Source organism: Phocoena sinus, chromosome 6 (genome assembly GCF_008692025.1).
Source record: "Phocoena sinus isolate mPhoSin1 chromosome 6, mPhoSin1.pri, whole genome shotgun sequence".
Lineage (NCBI taxonomy): Eukaryota > Metazoa > Chordata > Mammalia > Artiodactyla > Phocoenidae > Phocoena > Phocoena sinus.
This window is the reverse complement of record NC_045768.1, coordinates 113028378-113053765: the sequence shown is the minus strand read 5'-3', so window position 1 is coordinate 113053765 and position 25388 is coordinate 113028378. Positions and strand designations below refer to the sequence as shown.

The 25388-nt window shown below is 45.3% G+C and overlaps 1 protein-coding gene across 4 annotated transcripts in view; it reads right to left on the bottom strand.

Moving 5' to 3' along the window:
• The window catches only part of MFAP3L (microfibril associated protein 3 like), a 68585-nt gene that overhangs the window by 20954 nt on the left and 22243 nt on the right, over nt 1-25388 (bottom strand). For 2 of the 4 annotated variants that reach the window (XM_032635509.1, XM_032635508.1), the window contains exon 3: nt 3957-9953. In XM_032635509.1, the coding sequence (XP_032491400.1) occupies nt 9022-9953 (932 nt within the window). In that variant the 3' untranslated portion in view covers nt 3957-9021. Of the gene's footprint in view, nt 1-1807; nt 1865-3162; nt 3209-3956; nt 9954-25388 lie in introns of those variants that run through there. The other 2 variants (XM_032635512.1, XM_032635511.1) reach the window with 2 other exon arrangements.

Genomic DNA, 25388 nt, shown 5'->3' with positions numbered 1-25388 from the left:
ACCCATGACTTGTTACCACTCTGTGCCTTAGTTTTGGAACTTCTGGACTGTCCCTAGATGTTGTACATTTGTACTTTCTCTTTGAGACTTCTCAAGGCATGGAGCAACCACGCCTTTGTTCTGTGCTCTGCATCTTCCGGCTGCTCTAGAGCGCAAGGTGTGAACTGGGCATCCCAGAGTTCCTCCTCCAAGACACCTGCCTCACGTTCCTCCTTCTGAAGGGTGTTCTAGGATTTCAAATGTCTGGCTGTCTTCCCTTTGTGTTTCAGAAACCACACCTGTCTTCATCGTACAAGTCCTTTTAAAGCAACAGGAATTCAGACATCAAGAAACTGACAAATTTCCATATATTTCTATTGGTAAAACATAGTTATTACAGTTGGTTCCAGAGAAGCTTCCGTTATCTAGTTGAGTTTACCGATGTAAAAAAATATATATATATGTTCTGGGGTGGGAGGGAGGGAGGTGTGCTTGTGAAAGGGCAACTCAGGGGTCCTTGTACTCATGCAATGTTCTGCACCTTGCTGGTGGGGGTGGATGCACAGACCTACATGTGTGGTAAAATTTCACAGAACTAAATGCTCACACACAAATGAGTGTGTGGAAAACTGGGGTGACCTGGTTAAGACTGGAGAACTCTATCAGTATTGATGCCCTGATTGCGATGGTGTGCGATGCTTTTGTGAGAGATAACCACCGGGGGAACTGGTCAAGTGTACGTGGGATCTCTGTAGTATTTCTTACAACCACGTGGGAATCTAGAACTCTCAAAATAAAAGGTCTAATTACCATAGACTGGTATCTTAAAAAAAGTATTTCTCAGAGTTCTGGAGGCTGGCAAGTCCATAACCAAGGCTCTGGAAGATTCAAGGCCTGGTGAGGCCGGCTTCCTGGTTCAGAGATGGCTATCTTCCCGCTGTGTCTTCGGAGTGCTCTGGGCCTCTTTTATAAGGACACTAACCCCATTCCACCCTCATGAGCCCATCACCTTCCAGAGGCCCCACCACCCAATACCATCACATTGGGGTTTAGGATTTCAATATACGGTTTTCGAGGAGACACAAACATTCAGTCTGTTTGTGAGTATGGCATAATCATCTTATTCTTGTATTACAGCAGAAAACCTTCTATTTTTAGCTACAGATAAAGAAAAGCATTTCTAGATCATCCAGCTGTTCTGCTTTTATAGTCATACTGAAAATCTCTCATGGATTCAAAATGATTGGGAATAAAATGTCTGATTAATAGTCTGGTTATTGAGTTAGTGAACTTGTATGAAACACAGCAATTACTATTGTCAAAGGATGCACAGAGAGTAAAATATGTTTAACTCAATCACCTCAAATCCATGATGGGATGAGAGAAGGTAACATGAAATAGTTAGATGATATCTAACTATTTATCTGCATATATTTTTTAAAAAACTTGGGTTTTTTTTTTTTTCAGGATCTGGCAGGGTTTCAGAAATATCACTAGTGTATCTCAGTAACTACTATAATGACAAAAAGTTAGGAAAGTTGTATTCTGAACACACAAAAAAACTGATCCCAGACTTCCCATATGAGCTGTCATCTTTCTTTTTCCTACAAATGTATTTAAATTTTCTATAATTTCTCAGGTCTTAACACTTTCAAAATTTCTTCTTCATTAGATGAAGACATTTCTACAAATATGGTGCCAGGTCTTAATTTTTGTAATGTTTCAGCTTTAGAATAATCTCAAGTGGAGCCAATATTAAAATGTAACTCTTGTAAGTTCAAGTGTCTGCTACATGGTGGATGAATTTTCTCAGTCTCTAACTGTAATCAAGCATCTTACTTCATGCATAATAGCTTGGTCCACTGGCCCAACAGGTGAGGTAATGCTAGCAGGAAAGACAGGAGACATCATCTGTCAGTGAGGGCTATCTGCACAGCTGGTATGGAAGAAGTTTACCTCTTTTCTTCAGACAAACTTGTCCTTTCTTTCCTACTTCATATAAAGACCTTGAGGTTTAGAACTAGGAATATTTTTAAAGCTTTGGGACAACTTTATTCACCTCATCAAACGGCTGGGTGGAAGAAGTATGCCACAGCAGAAGTAATAATCCATCAGACCTAAAAATCAGAGACGCCGATCACATCAGGGTCTCCAACGCATGTGAGCTTCATAAGAATCATGAAAACTTTCAGGAAACAGACGCTGTACGGCATGAAAAGTGAACAACAGAAAGACCCTCAATCTCGCTAGTTCTATGCGCAGGTAATTTTTTTTTGCATGATTCATGTGAATTCCCATTCCATAATGAGCTTTAAAACATGAGTCCATTATAAGAAAACCTACGCTATTGGTAGTGAGAAATTCACTTCTTGAAAAATTCATATTGCTATGCATCAACCTTCATTCATATTTTTTAGTTTAGTTAATATGAGTTAATATCTTAGGAAAATTCTTATTTTACTCTTGGCGTCTTTATTTTACCCAACAGTTAAATGCAATTGGTGCTGGCTCTGATTCACCTATTATTGAAAAATACCTCAATAAGCCACTTAACACATACATACACTTCTTTCAGTGTGTCATCTCTAATGGTCCTTCCAAAACATACTAATCTATGGAGGCACTTAATTTGCTGGTTCTTTCATTTTTCTGGCAGTTGAACCATCCTTTACTTAATGAGCTGTAGCATCAGGGCATCTCCGGGGTTGGGGGAGCACCTGATTCGCCTACTTCTGCCTCCAACACCGTTGGCAGAAACCATTTAAACTCAAAAGGGTCTCTGCCACATGGCGTGTAATTCACGTAGTGGTGCCAGGAGCACCCACGTTTTTTGGTAATCGTCTCTTTGACATGAATACACTTATAATTTTCATTTGGGGTTGACAGTAAAGGAAACTTTTATTGTGGCAGGACAAACTCACGCTTTCAGCTCCAGATGCTCAACAAGGACCAGTGTGGAACCATTTTTAAGATTTCTGACTCAGCGCTTAAAACCTACCAACACCGGAGCATGTCCTAAACGGGGTCACGGGCTCTGCTACAGCAGAGATGTTCAAGCAGAGCGGAACCCCTGCGTGTTAGGGACTCTGCCGAAAAGACAGGGAAATCAGAAAACCTGACACTTAGTTTCCAGCTCTGTGACTACACGCTTTGAAAATCACTCAGATTAATATTAAGCCTTACCTAGGCTCCTGTGATTAAGGCCCATGAGAGTGCACTATTCCAAAACCTGTAAAAAGAAGAAAAAATTGGCAGCTGTTTGTTCTGGGTCTGAAGATATGTACCAGTCAAAATTACGCAGTTAGGACAAAACTTTCCTATCTTCTCTTCCCTGGTGGCACAATTGTTCATTTTTCCATGAATGCCACCATAGTTCTCTTACACCTTTTTTTTTTGCTTGACAGAACCTCTGGATCTTAGTTACAGTTTATCTGGTAACCCATTCAATAATTTCGTTGGCCTCTCCAGATCTACAGCAAAACACTGATTTTCTTTCCCATTTGGTCTTGTCCTTTCTTGTTTTGTTTACATGACCTCATCCTATCTGAGAGGAATCCAGCTTTCAAAGTTTTCAAAGGGCACCTCCTTAGCATATTCTTGGATTTGGTCTGGACTGGGTTCTGTCTAGGTGTTTCGTGTTGGATCTATGACTAATGCCTTCTCCCATGGAATGTTCTGCGTAGGGGAGTTTCCTGGTCTTTGTGGATTTTCTACAATAAGCTTGATGTTACATGTTTAAAATTATTTCTTCGTATAGATAGCCATTTATAAAAAATAAATGGCTATCCCGTTTGTCAGGCCAGAGTTAGGATTTTTGAATTTGGATAAAGTTTGTAGATTCACGTAACAATTACTTCATTTTTCCCTTTTCCCCAAGATGTTACACAGATGCAAAAGGTAGGGGTGAGGATTGACTAAAGATTTCTTACCACTGCAAAGAGTAAATCAGGCCACACTCACACAGCCTTGAGCTGGGACACGACACGCTCAGCACACCTGTGCAAGTCCTTTATTAAAGCAACAACCAAAATACAGGATGGCTCACATGTTTTTTTGCTTTTTTGCTGCTATAACAATTTAAATATTAGTCATTTGTTTATACCTTTAAATTATTCTTAAAAGGTGAACATTTATAGCTCACAAATCAACAGTTTGACATTTCTGCCCAGATACATTTTTCCATCTTATTTCCTGGCTTTAACAAAGAAATTCCAGAACCAGAGGAGCAGCACATCAAACGTTAAGTGCCAGCATCTTCTGTGAGCGGTGCTGGGTGTCTGAGAGATACACTGAAGGTTTTAATTCCTCGTTAAATAAAAATAATTTATGCCAGAATATTCTTAGAACTATTTGCTTTCTGTTTTTACATTCTCTGTGAGCTTCAGTTTCGACCGTGGTATTCTAAGCATTAGTCCCCTTAAAAATAACATTTCTAAAATATCTCAGTGAAAGATCATTATCACCCTCATACAACATTTTCTTGTATAACAGACACTCAGTCCTTCAGAAAGCATAAGAAGCAATTGTTTTTTTCTATTTTTTCCCCACCACTGATTTGTTTAATTCAAACCTTGTTAATCACTGGTTTAACCCTAAGGGTCATTAGGAAGATGAACTCCGTTATCTACTAAAGGATTTTTTTTTTTTTTTTATAAATTTATTTATTTATTTTTGGCTGTGTTGGGTCTTCGTTTCTGTGCGAGGGCTTTCTCTAGCTGCGGCAAGCAGGGGCCACTCTTCATTGCGGTGCGTGGGCCTCTCACTATTGCGGCCTCTCCCGTTGCGGAGCACAGGCTCCAGACGCGCAGGCTCAGTAGTTGTGGCTCATGGGCCTAGTTGCTCCGCGGCATGTGGGATCCTCCCAGACCAGGGCCCGAACCCGTGTCCCCTGCACTGGCAGGCAGACTCTCAACCACTGCGCCACCAGGGAAGCCCTACTAAAGGATTTTTAAATGAATAGGTGAATGTAAAAATGACTAATACCGTGAAGGTAACAGGTGTTCAAAACGCGTCTGTGAATATACAATGAGATTTGCTGGCTATGTAAAGAGTACCAATGAATTAGCTTAAAAAGCAAGAACAGAAACCAGGATTATGATCTAAAGGGACTGCCAAAAGGGTACGTGAAGACAGGTACAGGGAAGTAGTCGCTGAACTGCGCTGGGTATAAAGTAGAGTATCTGAAAGATAAGGTAAATGCTCCATTTTCTTACCCAATGAAACACTGGGAGGAAACCCCTGTTCACAGAACCACAGGGGCTGCCCTTGAAGAGTTTTAGCACTGGTACAACACTGAAATTCAACCTGCACACACAGGAGTCTGATCTGCCTTTTGAAACGGCTCGTCCGCTGGCTGAGACTGGGGTTTCTAAGGCTCAGCTGGTTTGTGTTGGCTGCATTACATTTAGAGGCTGTCTGTCCAAATCTTGCAAACATTCTTTCTGCCTAACATTTTCTTCACGAGCGAAACAGCTGAACAGCTCTGAGATCACCAATAAAGAACAATCCAACCATTAGATGAGAAATGTTACCAGCCCAGTGAATAAGTTACACAGCCATCCTTCAAGCCAAGTCTTTCAATCAAGTTGCTTTCTTATCTCACATTTGCCCTTCAAAGGAAGTCTGAGCAACACGGGATGTCTACAATTAAAAATGAAACACACAACGAAAAGGATAAAGAAGGGAAGGATTCCAGACTCCACTGTGTGGGAGGCCAGGCCTTTTGGCTTGGTTTTGAAAAAAGAAACGCTCACCAGCCATCGTTCCGGGTGTAATGACACAGTACAATAATGCTCAGGATGGGTAAGGACATTCAGTTATTTTCAGAGCGATTTCTATACATTATAGATGTCACATTTGGTTCCTAGAGATTTAGTCAAGTATTACTATTTCTTCTTGTCAAGCATGATATACAAAAAGATGAGAATAGATGTGCCCTAAAAATATGAAAATATAATATATAAAACAAAACCATTATAAATTACATAGATTTGCAGTATAAAATTTTTTCCCATTTAGAATAAATACCATCCAAGTTTACAGATCATCTAAGTGAATTAAATATGCACACATATCTGAATCATTTTCAGAACTTCAAGAAAAAAAATCGCTAGAGATATGACCAGATGACTCAGAAACCAGAAACTGCTTACTTTTGAGAATAATGACCTAAGACCCAAAGGACATGGCTTGGGATTTAGTGCTAAGCTGTTAAAATTGCCCAAATGAGTCTGACGTGTGCATGTGTGCATACACACACACACACGCTCACAAGCAGCCATACTTTTATGGATTTCTATGAAGCTGAACAGTTTACCTTTGAAAAATCAGCCCAAAGTCACGAGGTCATCTCTGTTCCATATTCTAGCAGGAGAGCTTTCCTATTCTGTAAAGAAGCTACAGGATGAACAGGAAGAGTGTAGCCTTTCTGGACAGAGAAATCTTCGTCGTAAGCCAGCCTCCTCTTTGGTTGGCTGTTATTCTACCAAGAGCTTTCGGATGCCTTAAAGAGGGGAAAGGTTTTGAAAAATCTATATAATCTCGCCGGTCTAAAGAAGCTAAAACCAACCTGAAAACATTCTTTGGTCACACGTTTCTGCTCCTGCTCCATAAAAAATCTGCCCGTCTTTAACTTTCTATCCCTAATCAGTGCCTAGATGGGAGAGATAGATGCCTTTTCCTGTAATTTCCACGTGGAAATGTGCACATGGGTTTTGGTGGAGGGAGAACTCGACAGAATGGGAAAAAGTTCATGCAGTTATCACAAAATGAGTGTGGGTCCCTGCTGCTGCTTTGGGCGTACAGATCCATGGTAAGAATGTGCTGACCTCCATGACAAGTGGAAAATTCTACGAGGTGGAGATAAAACTCTCCTGCAACCCCAATACAGAAAACCCTCGTCCAGAGAGTGCAAGTGGGAGGTCAAGGTCTCTCTGGACTGTTCACGACTCACTTTTTATGTGACCACCCAAGACACTCCTACCTGATGGCAATGGGTCATTTGAGGCCAAGAGGACTCTGATCCAACTGAGTCTTAGACTGCCTGTCACACCAGTTATCTATACATAGAGAAACCCCTGAAGCCAAACCCTCTGCCCTCAGCTACAGATTTAGATGCTTTTGCTGTGAAGGTTGGCGGCAAGAGTATCTAACCTCACGTGCCCATGTTTGCTCCCAAGACTGCTTGTCTCCTGCAAGGGGGGCCATCACAAACTTTCCATAAAACTCTACAATGTCTGAGCCAGATGGGATCTGGGGACCCATCAAGTCTCACCTCCGTGTTTGTCAGATGAGAAAGATTAAACCCAGGGGGGTGCCGAAGGTCACTTATCCAGAGAGTGAGAGTGAGGACTAAACATCACGGATGCTCTCACGATCCATGTGGCCCAGGTTGGAACCTCCATGGAAACCATGATGTGGCCGTGACCCTCAAGACGACTTCAAGGTTATGGCTCCCCTGCTCATCAATGGAAATGAACGAATACCTCTCATTCTTCCACGATGACATCTAAACTGCAGACGCTGCCCTAATGATTTTGGGTTTTGAGCTTTTGAAACCGTTCCTCTTGATTCGCATCAATACTAACTTTCAGCATTAAGAAGATGAGAGGAACCAGAGAGGAAAGTGAAAAATCTTTCGAGTAATTGTGGAGGAGGGCCAGGTGATTCTGCGGGAGAGGGGACCATCTAGATGGAGCTCGAGCCCGTCTGGTCTGTCCCTCTGCCAGGGAAGGAACGGAGGCCCCACCTGCTCAAAGCCTGTGGTGCTTACTGGCACCATCAGACGAGATGCTAGCCTTTGGGTGACTAGTTTTGTCGTTTCTATAACATCATTCTGCCGCACATACAACTGCTTTCTTGTGGGACAAAATTAATTCAAGAATTCTGGCGTGAAATTTGATGCCATCACCCGAACCTTTCACTCTCCCCTTCAAGGACGGACAAGTTAGCCCTGCAGTTCAGGGAAGTGGGCCTGGCTAGGCGATCCCACGGACCCTCACACTTGCTGCCCCAAACCAAGTGTCTGGGTCACCGGACGGCCCCTGGCGGCCCACATTCTACACCTACATGGATTCCTCAGATGCCTCTGTCTCTGGAAGCAACATGCGTTCCAGATCAAGCAGCAGCCGTGTTTGGAGGATGACGTTACTTAAACGTAAAAACAGCATTTTTCATGGACAGTTTGGGTAAATTCAAGTTTACAGTCTCCCTGCCATCTCAGCTGAGCTCACCTAAAGGCTCTCAGAATCGGACAGGCAACACATTTTTATTTGGCTATTAAAGTGCTATCCTGGGCAAGGTTTTTTTTTTTTTTCTCTCAGTTTCACAACAGTAGCTTCATTGGAAACAAACAAACAGAAAAGCGATGGATGGAGACAGGCCTGGGAAATGACAAAAATCACGAGGCTGGTAACTGCTTTGGAACATTACAGATGACTTGTGGGTATCAGCCCGGACACCAAAGCCTCTGAGGTAAAAGTTTGGCGGGGGGTTTGAGGGGGTGGGGGGAGAGAAATAAGGACAAAGTGGCAAAGGGGACGAAACCAGAAGGAACGATTAGCATTCGTATCACAACGACTCGGTTATAGGGGAAGAGTGAAGGGGGGTTAAAACTGAGAAGAAAGTGCAACAGACCCACGGACGTGCAGTTGCTCTCGTAGCAGACCTATAACTTTTTAAAGGAAAAGCACTGCAGTGTGCATTGGACAGGGCTCTTGACCTCATAGTCTCTCACACCAAAAGGGCATCAGTGATTAAGGTATCTGGCAGAGAAGAGCCTCTGAGATTCATGCCGCGCGCACAGACACCTGCCCAAGGTCGCCGGCTCTGCACCCTGCCGCTGCTTGCATCCTCCATCGCGGGGCGCGGTCCGGGCACACAGCATGCACGCAGGCGCTCCCTTCTGAAGGGGCCTGGCTCCTCCTACCTACGGGACAGGCGTCTCCGGTAAGGCTTAGCGGCGAGGGCGGACTGCGTCTGGCCCTGGGGGTGGGGGGGCGGCCCTGATTCTCGGGGTGTGCATAGCTTCTCGGGGGGGCGTTGTTAGACATGGCTTTCATAGACGACGCGGGCATTGCTGTCGCACGCCCCGGCCGGCTCTGTGGCTTCCAGGAGACCTGGGGGCAGGACACGGTCCGGTACCTCGACAGGCGTGGGCTCCTCGGAGGTCAGCGCCGCGGACGTGACCTCGGTGGAAGGCGCCGCGGACTCGGGGGAGTGCTCGGCCGAGGGCTCGGTGTCCTCCTCGTCTCTGGCCTCGAGGGGCCCCCCGTCCCGGTCATCCGTGGGCTCCCTCCGGGTCTGGGGGTGCACGGACACCTCGATGGCGATCTGCTGGGGCTGCTCGTGCAGCGACGAGGCGTCTGAGTCAGCGGTGGGGGACTCGCTTCGCTGCAGGGCGTCGGGGATGGTGTAGACCTCGTCCCCGGTGGTCGCCTCCTGGCCCTCAGGCGCGTGGCGCACGAAGTTCTGGCCCTGCTCCTCCAGCCCTACCACCTCCATGAGCTCCTCCACGATGGTCCTGCAGTTCATGATGAGCGGGGGCAGCGGCACGCTGCGGGCCAGCTCCTCGATGTAGCGGGCGAACTCCATGGTCTTGAACTGTGTGACCTTGGCCAGCTCCAACGTCTTGGCCGACGTGATGATGGGGATGCGCTTGGCGATCTCGAAAGCCTTCTGCAGCTTCTCGGCGCCCTCTGTGCGGAAGAACTCGTTGATGGCCTTCTCGGTCTTCTTCAGGTGGCTACTCATCATGCAGAGGCGGGTGATGTTGAGGGCCAGCACCACGGCGAAGGCCACCAGGCACACCACCATGTAGTACACGCCCATGTCCCCCGACGTGAAGACCACCCTCAGCGTCACCGTGTTGTTCACGGGGTGCCGGTGGACGTTGGCCGCCACACATGTGTATCGACCTCGGTCCGTGAAGGACACCTTGGTGATGTTCAGGAGGCCGTCGTGCATCTGCCACTTTCCTGCAGGAGGAAGAGGACAGAGTCAGCCGGCCCTCCACTCCCTGCAGCCACTGCCCCGCACGTCGCTGAGGCACATCTCCCACCATGTCTGCCGCTGTCGACGGCGCCCACAGGCGAACGCCGACCTCGCCAGACGGTGACGGCGTTAGCTCGCCTAATCCTCACAACTCGGGGAGGAGCTACCAGCACCGGCCCATTTTACAGGATGGGGAAACTGAGGCACAGGTCCACTAAGCCACCTCCCCAGGGCGCCAGTTTGGAAGCAGTTGAGCTAGACGTGAACTCGAGCCCAAGAGGCTGTACTCTTAATACCAAATCATACTGTGTGATTCCACATCCTAGAGAAAAAATAAACAGTATGGAAAATACTTGCTCTTACTAGAGAATTCCTTAATGTAGCACCTGATTTTCTAGCCTGCCTGTTGAGCGTGGCTCTACAGAATATATATGCTCATTGGAGAGTTTTAATACTTTTCAGAAGATAAAGTACTTTAGGATCAACATAAAAACTGGAGTAAATCAATTAAATTGTAATTGTTCGCCTGGGTTTCTCATATTGAGATTGAAGTAGTCCTGGTATGACCTCGGTTGATGGAAACATAAATAATTGAGAAGCTACAATGAACTACGTCACTTACCGTTACAAGCTAACTCTGTGGAGATTCAGAGGCTGGGTGTGAATAAGCAACGATTTGGTTTCGCTTGCAAATAAATCACAGACCCATCAGGTTGAAACCAGGCCTCACACAGATGGAGAATGCACACTGAAAGCACTGTAATAGATAAGAATTCTACCCGCCTCTGGCCTGGAATGGATCGTTGCCCTGGGACTGAGGTTCTTAATCTGAATTAATCTTTGCTAGGGATTACTCCTTAGTCTGCCTGTGTACCCGCAGGTCACAGGACCCCGGGAAACGTGATCCTAGCTTTGCCTTCCAGGTCTTGGGTCTGAGCCTTTCTGAAAACCCTCCACCTCCCTAGACCGTCCTGTAGAGAGAGAAGGGTCCCGGCCCGGCCTCGGGGGAGTTCTGAGTAGCAGGACGATCTTTCTGCATAAAAGCACTCGCGTCCCCAAGCAAGCCAGAGGCCTCTCCTGAGAGATGTGGCAACTTAGCGCGTGGTTTCCTTTTAAGGGTGTATTATCGCTTTGTATTTTTTATTTATTTATTTTTTGCGGTACACGGGCCTCTCACTGCCCATATCGCTTTGTATCTTTTTAAAAAAGGAGAAATTTGTGAGCACCAAAGCGACCAGGGTCTCCAGGGACCTGTGGGATGAGACAGCAGAGGCCCCCGTTATTCCAGGTCCTCTGCTCCAAGGACCATCCTTCGGGAGGCTGGCCGGAGCCGTGGGTGCCGTCGGGGACCTGCAGCCCCTCCTCCCGCTGGTCTGGGGAGCCTGGCAGGAAGCCTCTTGTAGATGCTGCCACATTCCTCTGCTTCCTGAAGGAACATCTGAGAAGAGTGGTGCCTGGTGTCCCCAAGTACCCTGCTTCTAATAATTCAGCCAGTGTACTTTCCCGAGAGTAGGAAACACTGGTTTGGGAAATCTAGCGCATTTCCGTCTCTTGTGAACGTGTATGAACAGACCACCCTAGTGCCCGGCCTGTGAAACCCTTCTCTCGTCCAGATGGGCAGAGGCAAGCCTCCCACCCTGTCCGTTCATTCCCGAACATGAAACTTGATACTTCAGTGGCAGATTTATCCAAATAGAGAATAATCTGAGCAAGGGAAATGATCAATTTGTTGTCTTAAAATGTGCATGTTTCATCAAACCACACTACAGCAGGCATAGAAAAAAATAACAACTCCGGTTGCCTGAAAGCTTATGATAGATGTGGAAGGTACTGGGTGCCAGAGAACTACAGACTCTACCTATAGGAGTTTCTCATACTGCTTGTTGGAAAACAACAGGAAATAGGAAGGGAGAAGGTGAGAAGGTGAGGTTCTTTGTATGAGGAACAGTTAGGATCAATTTGGCCACCTCCTAACCTCCCACCCTCGCTCCCTCTGTGGAGGAATTATTATCTACAAATTCAAGGACACAGAGGAATTATCTACAAATTCAAGGACAGGGTAGGGGGAACCAGGGTGTGGAGGAAGAGCAGAAAGGAGTGCTGAACTCAGAAGGCAGGCACCTGACGATAACAGGAACAGCTCTCTCCCCACACCTAGGCAAGGCGCTCAGCGATAACTGCACCTAACTGTGATAGAAAAGTGAAGTGTAGAAATGCAGGCCAGTTACAAGATGCCAACAATTTCCTCTGACTATTCAAAGGGTTTCTGAACTTGGATTTTATAGTTTATCTTTAGGCATGCTTTTTTTTTGGTGGTACGCGGGCCTCTCACTGTTGCGGCCTCTCCCGTTGTGGAGCACAGGCTCCGGACGCGCAGGCTCAGCGGCCATGGCTCACGGGCCCAGCTGCTCCGCGGCATGTGGGATCTTCCCGGACAGGGGCACGAACCCGTGTCCCCTGCAACGGCAGGTGGACTCTCAACCGCTGCGCCACCAGGGAAGCCCTAGGCATGTTTTTAATCGTCTATTGATGTATATTTATCTATCCTGGACCCAAACGATTCAAAACAGATACCGACTCAGACACTCCAGAAGTTCCCTGTTGCACGGTCAAAACAGGCACAGTCTGGAATCAAACACAATTAGGTGACACTTGTAGTTCATTCTGGGGAAACCGGTGAGATGTAGAGTGCATAACTTATTAGTTTGGCACGTATTCTGCTTCTTAGCCCAGGGCCGTGGGTCCTTGGACTAACATCTATCATATACCTTATCCAATAATTAACCTCGTTTGTTCCGGAAGCCCGAAGCCCAGCCATGAATCTGTGAAGTGACTATATTTGCCTAACGATAAACCACAACAATGAATCACATATGATTATCCTGAAACAGGCAGGTATTACCCCTAATAGGAGCTGTGACACTATAGTTAAATAACTGAGACCCATCTCTCTGCCAGCAAGTCCCTGTTTCGAGTCCACGACAAGGACACCAAGACATCCCTCTCTTCAGGGTTCAGTCCTTCACTGTATTTCTCTTGAAACAAAACACATGTCACATTTACTTTATGGATTAAGGTACTAGCAATGCTGCTCAGGCTTCTCAGGTACGACGAGGTAAAGGGAACGTGTGACCTGGACTAAACATTCTTTTGCCAGATCTCAAAGCGAGTCTTGGGAAGCCAACACACACACACACACACACACACACACACACACACACACACACACACACTCATTCTGATGACAGAAGATTCTGACCTCAAAGGTGATGTATGTCTGTATCATGTCCTGTTTAAAGGCTGATACATTCCTTCCTTCCAAGGAACTAAGACTAAATATTTCCTCTCAGCCTCAGCATGACCTTCGATTAGTGAGAAAGATTTCTGCATGTTCTCCCGCTGTATGCAGCCCCGAACACTATGAACCCCACCCTGGAGGTCCTCCCACATCAGCAGGGGCCCAGGCTCATGGAGAATCACAGGCAGCCGCCCCACTAGGATCGTCTCGAGAACATTCCTGGGCCACATGTTGCCTTTCTCCTTAGTCTGTAAATACCTTGTCCTGAGACCCAGCCTGGAAGGTCTGACTTCAGCCATCAGGAGGTCGAGGGAATAAAAAGGGCCCCGGTGACTGTCACAGGGACCCGAAGACCCAGCCACCTGGGGCGGGGAAGCTTGGTGCTGCAGCTCCAGGGATGATTTTAAACTGGAGTTGAGCAGGGATGTCACAACCATGTGCTGAATTCTCACTAAGCTGCATCATTTCAGCACAAGTAAACACCTAAAATGTGAGCCGCTGACGCTGAGTCACTTCAACAGGCAATGATTTTGGAGGAAATGCACAACTAAAAGATCCTGCATGCCGCAACTAAGAGATCCTGCATGTCCCAGCGAAGATCCCACATGCCACAACTCAGACCCGGCGCAGCCAAGTAAGTTAACAAGATTTATTTTTGTTTTTTTTAAAAGGCAGATTTGAGCCATCACTTTCTGATTCTAATACCAAAGATTCCGTGTCAAACGTTTCCCTGACAGACTGGTTCAAGATGGCCGACTAGAAGGACGTGCTCTCACTCCCTCTTTCGAGAGCACCAGAATCACAACTAACTGCTGAACCATCATTGACAGGAAGACACTGGAACTAACCAAAAAAGATACCCACATCCAAAGGCAAAGGAGAGGCCACAATGAGACAGGAGGAGGGGCGCAATCCCAGTAAAATCAAATCCCATAACCACTGGGTGGGTGACTCAGAGACTGGAGAACACTTATACCACAGAAGTCCACCCACTGGAATGAAGGTTCTGAGCCCCACGTCAGGCTTCCCAACCTGCAGGTGCGGCAACAGGAGGAGGAATTCCTAGAGAATCAGACTTTGAAGGCTAGTGGGATTTGATTGCAGGACTTCGACAGGACTGGGGGAAACAGAGACTCCTCTCTTGGAGGGCACACACACACACACTGGGACCCAGGGGAAGGAGGAGTGGCCCCATAGGAAACTGAACCAGACCTACCTGCTAGTGTTGGAGGGTCACCTGCAGAGGCAGGGGGTGGCTGTGGCTCACCGTGGGGACAAGGACACCGGCAGCAGAAGTTCTGGGAAGTACTCCTTGGCGTGAGCCCTCCTGGAGTCTGCCATTAGCCCCACCGAAGAGCCCGGGAAGGCTCCAGTGTTGGGTTGCCATGGGCCAAACAACCAACAGGGAGGGAACCCAGCCCCACGCAACAGCAGACAAGCAGATTAAAGTTTTACTGAGCTGTGCCCACCAGAGCAACACCCAGCTCTACACACCACCAGTCCCTCCCATCAGGAAACTTGCACAAGCCTCTTAGATAGCCTCACCCACCAGAGGGCAGACAGCAGAAGCAAGAACTACAACACTGCAGCCTGTGGAACGAAAACCACATTCACAGAAAGTCAGACAAGATGAAAAGGCAGAGGGCTATGTACCAGATGAAGGAACGAGATAAAACCCCAGAAAAACAACTAAATGAAGTGGAGATAGGCAACCTTCCAGAAAAAGAATTCAGAATGATGATACTGAAGAGGATCCAGGACCTCGGAAAAAGAATGGAGGCAAAGATTGAGAAGATGCCAGAAATGTTTAACAAAAAGAACTAGAAGAATTAGAGAACAAACAAACAGAGATGAACAATACAATAACTGAAATGAAAAATACACTAGAAGCAATCAATAGCAGAATAACTGAGGCAGCAGAACGGATAAATCACCTGGAAGACAGAATGGTGGAATTCACTGCCGTGGAACATAATAAAGAAAAAAGAATGAAAAGAAATGAAGACAAGCTAAGAGACCTCTGGGACAACATTAAATGCACCAACATTCGCATTATAGGGGTCCCAGAAGGAGAAGAGAGAGAGAGGACCCGAGAAAGTATTTGAAGAGATTATAGTTGAAAACTTCCCTAACGTGGGAAAGGAAATAGCCATGCAAGTCCAGGAAGTGCAGAGTCCCCAGGCAGGATAAAGCTAAGGAGAAACAGGCTGAGACACATAGTAATCAAATTGACAAAAATTAAAGACAAAGCAAAGTTATTAAAAGCAACAGAGGAAAAATGACAAATAATATACAAGGGAACTCCTATAAGGTTAACATCTGGTTTCTCAGCAGAAACTCTACAAGCCAGAAGGGAGTGGCACGATATACTTAAAGTGATGAAAGGGAAGAACATACAACCAAGATTACTATACCCAACAAGCGTCTCATTCAGATAAAATGGAGAAATCAAAACCTTTACAGACAAACAAGAGCTAAGAGAATTCAGCACCACCAAACCAGCTCTACAACAAATGCTAAAGGAACTTCTCTAAGTGGGAAACACAAGATAAGAAAAGGAACTACAAAAACAAACCCAAAACAATTAAGAGAATGGTAATAGGAACATACATGTTGATAATTACCTTAAATATGAATGGATTAAATGCTCCAACCAAAAGACACAGACTGGCTGAATGGATACAAAAACAAGACCCATATATATGCTGCCTACAAGAGACCCCCTTCAGACCTAGGGACACATACAGACTGAAAGTGAGGGGATGGAAAAGGATATTCCGTGCAAGTGGGAATCAAAAGAAAGCTGGAGTAGCAATACTGATATCAGACAAAATAGACTTTAAAATAAAGAATGTTACAAGTGACAAGGAAGGACACTACATAATGATCAAGGGATCAATCCAAGAGGAAGATATAACAATTATAAATATATATGCACCCAACACAGGAGCACCTTAATACATAAAGCAACTGTTAACAGCTATAAAAGAGGAAATCAACAGTAACACAATAATAGTGGGGGACTTTAACACCTCACTTACACCAAAGGACAGATCATCCAGGGAGAAAATTAATAAGAAAACACAAGCTTTAAATGACATAACAGACCTGATAGATTTAATTGATATTTATATGACATTCCATCCAAAAACAGCAGATTACACTTTCTTCTCAAGTGTGCATGGAACATTCTCCAGGACAGATCACATCTTGGGTCACAAATCAACCCTCAGTAAATTTAAGAAAATTGAAGTCATATCAAGCATCTCTTCAGACCACAATGCTATGAGATTAGAAATGAATTACAGGGAAAAAAAATGTAAAAAACACAAACACACAGAGGCTAAACAATACATTACTAAATAACCAAGAAATCACTGAAGAAATCAAAGAGGAAATCAAAAAATACCTAGAGACAAATGACAATGAAAACACGACAATCCAAAACCTATGGGATGCCGCAAAAGCAGTTCTAAGAGGGAAGTTTATAGCAATACAAGCCTACCTCAACAAACATCTCAAATAAACAATCTAACATACACCTAAAGGAAATGGAGAAAGAAGAACAAACAGAACCCAAAGTTCGTAGAAGGAAAGAAATCATAAAGATCAGAGCAGAAATAAATGAAACAGAAACAAAGAAAACAATAGCAAAGATCAATAAAACTAAAAGCTGGTTCTTTGAGAAGATACACAAAATTGATAAACCATTAGCCAGACTCATCAAGAAGAAGAGGGAGAAGACTCAAATCAATAACATTAGAAATGAAAAAGGAGAAGTTACAACAGACACCACAGAAGTACAAAGCATCCTAAGAGACTACTACAAGCAACTCTTTGCCAATAAAATGGACGACCTGGAAGAAATGGACAAATTCTTAGAAAGGTATAACCTTCCAAGACTGAACCAGGAAGAAACAGAAAACATGAACAGACCGATCACAAGTAATAAAATTGAAACTGTGATTTAAAATCTTCCAACAAACAAAAGTCCAGTACCAGATGACTTCACAGGTGAATTCTATCAAACATTTAGAGAAGAGCTAACACCCATTCTTCTCAAACTCTTCCAAAAAACTGGGGAGGAAGGAACACTCCCTAACTCATTCTATGAGGCCACCATCACCCTGATACCAAAACTAGGCAAAGATACTACAAAAAAAGAAAATTACAGACCAATATCACTGAGGAATATAGATGCAAAAATCCTCAACAAAATACTAGCAAACAGAATCCAACAGCACATTAAAAGGATCATACACCATGATCAAGTGGGGTTTATCCCAGGGATGCAAGGATTCTTCAATATGAGTAAATCAATCAATGTGATACACCATATTAACAAACCGAAGAAGAAAAATGATATGATCATCTCAATAGATGCAGAACAAGCTTCTGATAAAATTCAACACCAGGTTATGATAAATACTCTCCAGAAAGTGGGCATAGAGGGAAACTACCTCGAAATAATAAAGGCCATATAGGACAAATCCACAGCCAACATCATTTCAATGGTGAAAAACTGAAAGCGTTTCCTCTAAGATCAAGAAAAAGACAAGGATGTCCACTCTCATTGCTATTATTCAACAGAGTTTAGAAATCCTAGCCACGGCAATCAGAGAAGAAAAAGAATTAGAAGGAATACAAATTGGAAAAGAAGAAGTAAAACTGTCACTGTTTGCAGATGACATGATACTATACACAGAGAATCCTAAAGATGCCACCAGAAAACTCCAAGAACTAATAAATGAATTTGGTAAAGTTGCAGGATAGAAAATTAATGCACAGAAATCTCTTGCATTCCTAGACACTAATAATGAAAGATCAGAAAGGGAAATTAAGGAAACAATCCCCTTCACCACTGCAACAAAAAGAATAAAATACCTAGGAATAAACCTACCTAAGGAGGTAAAAGACCTGTACTCAGAAAACTATAAGACACTGAAGAAACAAATCAAAGATGACAGAAAACAGATGGAGAGATATACCATGTTCTTGGATTGGAAGAATCAATATTGTGAAAATGACTATACTATCCAAAGCAATCTACAGATTCAATGGAATCCCTATCAAATTACCAATGGCATTTTTTACAGAAGTAGAACAAAATATCTTAAAATTTCTATGGAGACACAAAAGTCCCCGAATAGCCAAAGCAGTCTTGAGGGGAAAAAATGGAGCTGGAGGAATCAGGCTCCTGGACTTCAGACTAGACTACAAGCTACAGTCATCAAGACAGTATGGTACTGGCACAAAAACAGACGTATAGATCAATGGAACAGAATGGAAAGCCCAGAGATAACCCCACGCACCTATGGTCACCTTATCTTTGATAAAGGAGGCAAGACTATACAATGCAGAAATGACAGCCTCTTCAATAAGTGGTGCTGGGAAAACTGGACAGCTACGTGTATAAGAATGAAATTAGAACACTCCATAACACCATACACAAAAATAAACTAAAAATGGATTAAAGACCTAAATGTAAGACTGGACACTATAAAACTCTTAGAGGAAAACATAGGAAGAACACTCTTTGACATAAATCACAGCAAGATCTTTTTTGACCCATCTCCTAGAGAAATGGAAATAAAAATAAAAGTAAACAAATGGGACCTAATGAAACTTAAAAGCCTTTGCACAGCAAAGGAAACCATAAACAAGATGAAAAAACAACCCTCAGAAGGGGAGAAAATATTTGCAAATGAATCAACGGACAAAGGATTAATCTCCAAACTATATAAACATCTCGTGCAGCTCAATATTAAAAAAACAAACAACCCAATCAAAAACTGGGCAGAAGACCTAAACAGACATTTCTCCAGAGACATACAGATGGCCAAGAGGCACATGAAAAGCTGCTCAACATCACTAATTATTAGAGAAATGCAGGTCAAAACTACAATGAGGTATCACCTCACACCAGTTAGAATGGGCATCATCAGAAAATCTATAAACAATAAATGCTGGAGAGGGTGTGGAGAAAACGGAACCCTCCTGCACTGTTGGTGGGAATGTAAACTGATACAGCTACTATGGAGAACAGTATGGAGGTTCCTTAAAAAACTAAAAATAGAATTACCATACGACCCAGCAATCCCACTACTGGGCATATACCCTGAGAAAACCATAATTCAAAAAGAGTCATGTACCACAATGTTCACTGCAGCACTATTTACAATAACCAGGACATGGAAGCAACCTAAGTGTCCCTCGACAGACGAATGGATAAAGAAGATGTGGTACATATATATACAATGAAATATTACTCAGCCATAGAAAGGAACGAAATTGGGTCATTTGTAGAGCCGTGGATGGACCTAGAGGCTGTCATACAAAGTGAAATAAGTAGAAAGAGAAAAACAAATATTGTATATTAACGCATATATGTGGAATCTAGAAAAATGGTACAGATGAACTGGTTTGCAAGGCAGAAATAGAGACACAGATGTAGAGAACAAATGTATGGACACCAAGTGGGGAACGCAGTGGGAGGGTGGTGGTGGTGGGATGAACTGGGAGATTGGGATTGACATATATACACTAATATGTTTAAAATAGATAACTAATAAGAACCTGCTGTAAAAAAAGAAAATTAAAAAAAAACAACAGGGCTTCCCTGGTGGCGCAGTGGTTGAGAATCCTCCTGCTAATGCAGGGGACACGGGTTCGAGCCCTGGTCTGGGAGGATCCCACAAGCCGCGGAACAACTGGGCCCGTGAGCCACAACTAGTGAGCCTGCGCGTCTGGAGCCTGTGCTCCGCATCAAGAGAGGCCACGACAGTGAGAAGCCCGTGCACTGCAATGAAGAGTGGCCCCTGCTCGCCGCAACTAGAGAAAGCCCTCGCACAGAAACGAAGACACGAACACAGCCAATAAATAAATTAAAAAAAATTTAAAACAACAACAACAAACCGCCTCCTTGACACTCGGGAGGGCAGTCCCCGGTTCCGGTCCTGTGCTCGGATGGGAGCTCCCCTGCTGCCCCTCGGGGTGGCATTCCGCATCCCATCCTCCCGCTCTGTCCTGATCCTGATGCACGGCTGGAGGCTGACAACCCCAGAAGACCGGCCGTGTGGCTCTCGGGCATCCTTCACGGTCTCCCCGGATACTCCAGGCACGAGAGGCCCATGTGGAAATCTCCCCCAGGTGAACTGGGGCATCGCCTTTGCAAAGGGAAATGCTAACAGAGGTTCGCTTGTAGCTGAAGCACGCTGAGTGCTGTGCTATATGTGACGAAGTTAGAAGGACAGTGGTATTTTTTATCTTGTTCATACATTCGGTCAACAAACATTACTGAATACATTGTCTGTCACCAGGCTCCCTGCCAGAAGATGCAGCTACAAAGATGAGTAAGACATGACCCCCGGCTGCAGAAACCAGCGGGCCCCGAGAGGGCTGCAGACTCGCAGCCAACCCGGGGCACATGGCGCGTGCCCTGTGCGGGTAGCGGGGACGGTAAGGATGCTGCTCAGCGGGGGTGCGGTCCCGAGCGGGACGGGGGTGCAGGCAGAGGAGTAGGAGGGAGAGGAAGCACTTCCAAGGCCAGAGGGGGCAGCAGGGCAGGTGAGCAAAAGAGGGGAGCCCGTGTGCACTGCTGCAGCTGACAGACGTTGTACAAACCAAGAGGGGATGCGCCACCTGCACGTCCCCTGCTCTAACCTCTGGTTCAATCAGCAGAGGAAACCTCAAAGTCCAGATGAAGATGCTGGCAAGCGTGGGAATTTTAAATGAAGGAAAAGGTCATTTCAAATCGGGGGGAAGAATACTGGCATCACTGACTACTCATCTGAAAGAAAATGAAGTTAAATTCCTAGTCTATGTGATACCTAAAAATAAATTCCAAGTACTCTAAATAAAATTAAAACTATAAAGTTAATAAAAGATATGAAAACATTTTTCTAACCTTGGGACCGGAAAGCCTTTTTCAACATTTCAAGAATCCCAGAAACTCTAACAGAGAACCCTGATGGGATCGGATTTCTCTCAAATTCAACGTTTTACACTGTAACATTGGTTACATTAAAGTTGAGAGCAAATGAAAGAGTGGGAGAAAATTCTGGAATATTTGACAAATGCTTAATAACTATGAAACATAAAGAACTCCTATAAATCAAGACAAAGAACCCAAAAGGAAAAAAAAAAAGGGAAAGGAGACGGAGAAGTCACAGAAAAAAGGAATGCAGGTAGTGTCTAAGTGCACAAAATCACTTGTGGTTAAATCATAATTAAATTTAAATAGATTGAAGTAATTTTTTAAAACAGATGACTTTTCCACCTTGCAGAGCGCCAGAGGAAGGGGGGCCCTGATTATACAGTGTGTTGCTGGGAGGATGGGAAGGAACACTGCAAGGCTGGGTTTTCGCATTGACCAAAGTGCAAGATGAATGGAGCCTGTGACCCACTTCTAGAATTCTTGAAACGCTTCAAATCAGGCAGGCCTAGATTGACTGGGAAAATATCAAGTGTAAGAAAATCAAGGTAGTGAAAAAAATCTCCTTGTCAGCATCTTTCTCCCCAGGGACACAGTTCTAGAGCCTTCCTCACGGCCTACATCCTCTGGGCGAAGCGGTCACCGGGGTCGCAGGCCAGGAAGGCGGCTGACCTCGTATCACTGTGTCACTGTGGGGCCCAGGCACGGGGAGGGGGAGGCACTGAGGACGGCACGAGGTCATGTCGACAGAACTGGGTCAGGGGACCATCCAGCAACTAGAGAAGCAGGTCAGCGGTGTCGCGTGGTGACAGTCAAAACCCATGCCACCGGGCTTCCCTGGTGGCGCAGTGGTTGAGAGTCCGCCTGCCGATGCAGGGGACACGGGTTCGTGCCCCGGTCCGGGTGGATCCCACATGCCGCGGAGCGGTTGAGCCCATGAGCCATGGCCGCTGAGCCTGCGCGTCCGGAGCCTGTGCTCTGCAACGGGAGAGGCCACAACAGTGAGAGGCCCGCGTACCGCAAAAAAAAAAAACAAACCACCACCAACAAAAACCCGTGCCACCAAGAAAGGCCACGGCACACGGGTTACTGTGACTTGACATGACAGATCAGGACGAATGCCGGTGCCAACACCTTCCGACCAAATGACCGCTGGACAGAAACAGCAGCACCAACTCCTCCTGGAACCCAAGCATCATGAGAAAGGTGACAGCACAATCACAAAGATGCTGTAACTACAACTTCCCTCCAAACCCATGTCTGCCGAAATCCCCAATCTTTCCAGCCGTCCTGAGGATGGCTCAGCATTAAAAATTAACACCATGCCCCACTGAAAAGCTCTTAGAATTTCCCTCAAATTATTTATTAGAAGAAAAGGATTTCTCTTTTTCCTTGGAGATGTCTTTCCGTGAAAGTGTCAACAAGCTGATGTGTGGTTCGTCTACATTCCCGGTAGGTGGTATGAAAACATTAAGCCTCTGTTCACAACGCCATTTAGACACGGCAGCTCTTAAACCTTTCAAGGAGGAGGGTTCAGTCTGCTAAAACAAGGGGGTTATTTTCCTGAAACCAACTTAAAACTCTTCAGGTGGTGCGAGTTCCAATAACGTTTACGCCAACAGAAATCAAGTGCAACACTCACTTGAACGATGCCGCACTGAATCCACACTCTTCAAATAAGAACCAAACACGCGCACGTGTCTATAAGCATGGGGTCTATTTTCCAACATGTGAAATAGAAGCTACCGAGGGGAAAGGATCCAAGCCTTTTTACAAAACAGAATTGAGAACAAATGGAGCCCCGCATGGCTGCACCTGTTACGGGGCTTCTGCAGGAGACGATAGCTCCCCCAAGCCACTGCAGAGGCCCAGGTTATAAACACTGAAAGCTGCAAGGGCTCCTGCGACACCACCCCCGGCTTTCCAAGTGGGCTCTTCGGATGGTCCTGGGGCAGCTCTACCAACATGCTTCCACATCATGTGGGACAGAGGTGGCCTGGGATCATCAGGGATTAGCTCGGCTCTCAGCTCAGGAAGGTTGGGGGGAGGCCCGGGCTGTTCACAGCCTGCAGTTGTGCTTTGCTTCAAGGCATAAATAATATCTGAAAAGAACCCGTCTTTTCATTTCCTGGCAAAGGAAACATCTGACCCTCCGGCTCATTCGGCCTGATAATCTCCATTTTTAAAAAAGTGCCAAGCACGTCAGTCCATGCAGGCTGGCAGGAGTCTCTTCTGAGAGTGGGCGTAGGTGGTCTTCTGAGAGCACCCTGCACTGGGTGGATGGAAATAGCATCTCAGCCCTCACATCCTCATCTGAGGGGGATGGGGAAGGGTCCTCCCACTGCTAAGACTAAAGCAGTCTGGGCTCACACCCCAAAGGGGGAGCACAACCCATTAAAAAACAACGCTATAAATGGTGGCTCATTACCGGGCTGGCCCTCGACGTGACTCAATTTGGCAAATGAACCGAAGTACCACTTTTATGGAAAAATACATTATGGGTTCACGCAAGTGACTTAACCGACTTTGGAATGATTCTTTAGGGGGCTGAGGTTGCTTCTTTAGTTGAGATCAGGGTTTCTTCTCTTGGGCTGGCATTTTGCATCAGATAATTCTTGGGAGGGGTCTGTCTGTGCATTGCAGGATACTGAGGGCATCCCTGGCTTCCACCCTCTAGATGCCAGCAGTCCTTCCCCTCCTGCCCCGGCTATGACAACCAAAAACAACTCCAGACTTGGCCGGTGTCCTCCGGGGGAGAGAACCAGTGGGTTAGGCAAAGGGAAAGTTTATCCTGTGCATAATATACTCCGTAACATCCACACTCACTGCTCTGAGGCTTGGGTGCGTTGGAGGGCAGCGGGCCCCTTGCATGCGGAGGGTATGTGTCGGGGGATGGGGGATGTTGCTGGTGGAGGGGGGAGCGCCACTCTCGCCATCACACCCGTCGCAGCGTTAACTCGAGCTTCTAAACAACACTTAAGGGATATAAATGTTTTTGGTCTTTACTGAATGTTTTTTTAAAAGGTTGGGAACTTGAGAGAACAAATAAGAAATTGCCCAGAAAACTATTTGCTTTCTTTACAAAACACACCGTACTACGAAGCAGAGACAGACGCACTTGGGATCCTGACTGTGACAACACTGGACATTGGTGATGTGACCAATGACGGTGGCAGCTGCCGTTTACTGATGGCTTGGTGGGTTCCACGTACTGGACTGACATTTCATACACGACACAAATTGCACAGCCCTGCCTGGCAGTCAAAGAGGATTATCTCCGCTTCACAGATAGGAAAACTGGCTCCGAAAAGTTGAGGAACTTGCTCAAAGAGATGCCATTGTGCTGTTCTGCTGAATTTGCAGTATATATTTATAGTTACGTAAAGTCTGTCTAATGCCTTCTGAGGAGTTGATTTTTTAAATCTCAAATATTGAACATATTTAAGAGAAATTCCGTATAACACTTCCATAGGTTGATGCACTACTCCACGCTTCATCTCAGAGGCAAAGGATGCTGTAAACTTAGTGCTGTGGGCGCTGACCCCCTCCTGGATATGTTGCAGGGGGTGATACACTCAGGTCTCAAGACGTGGCTGGCACAGTTCGTTGAGGCCCCCTGACAGAAGGAGTTGAAAGCATCTCACGGGCTACTGAAAACATTTGCAAAGCAGAGGATAAAAACACTAGAGCCATGTAAACTAAAGCAAAATTTATAACAATAAATTCCACAAAGGTCGAGGAGCTGTGAGACAACTGTGAACTTTGTACAATTCGGCTCAGCTTACTTACGCTGTGCGTGTTTATTTGCAGAGATAATTCTTAGTTATTTTTGGTGGCAGAATGCTACAGGGGAATGGAAAACAAATCCACAGGAAAGTCCACAACCTCACCTGAAGGAAGAATTTCCAAGTTAATCGCTAACGAACCAGGCATGTTTACAAAGGCCTATGCCTTTTCCAAAGCTGACTTTTTAATTTTTTTAAAATTGTTATTGGAGTATAGCTGCTTTGCAATGTTGTGTTAGTTTCTGCTGTACAGGAAAGTGAATCAGCTATATGTATACACACATCCCCTTTTTTAGATTTCCTTGCCATTTAGGTCACCACAGAGCACTTTGTAGAGTTCCCTGTGCTAAACAGCAGGTTCTCATTAGTTACCTATTTTATACATAGTAGTGTATATATGTCC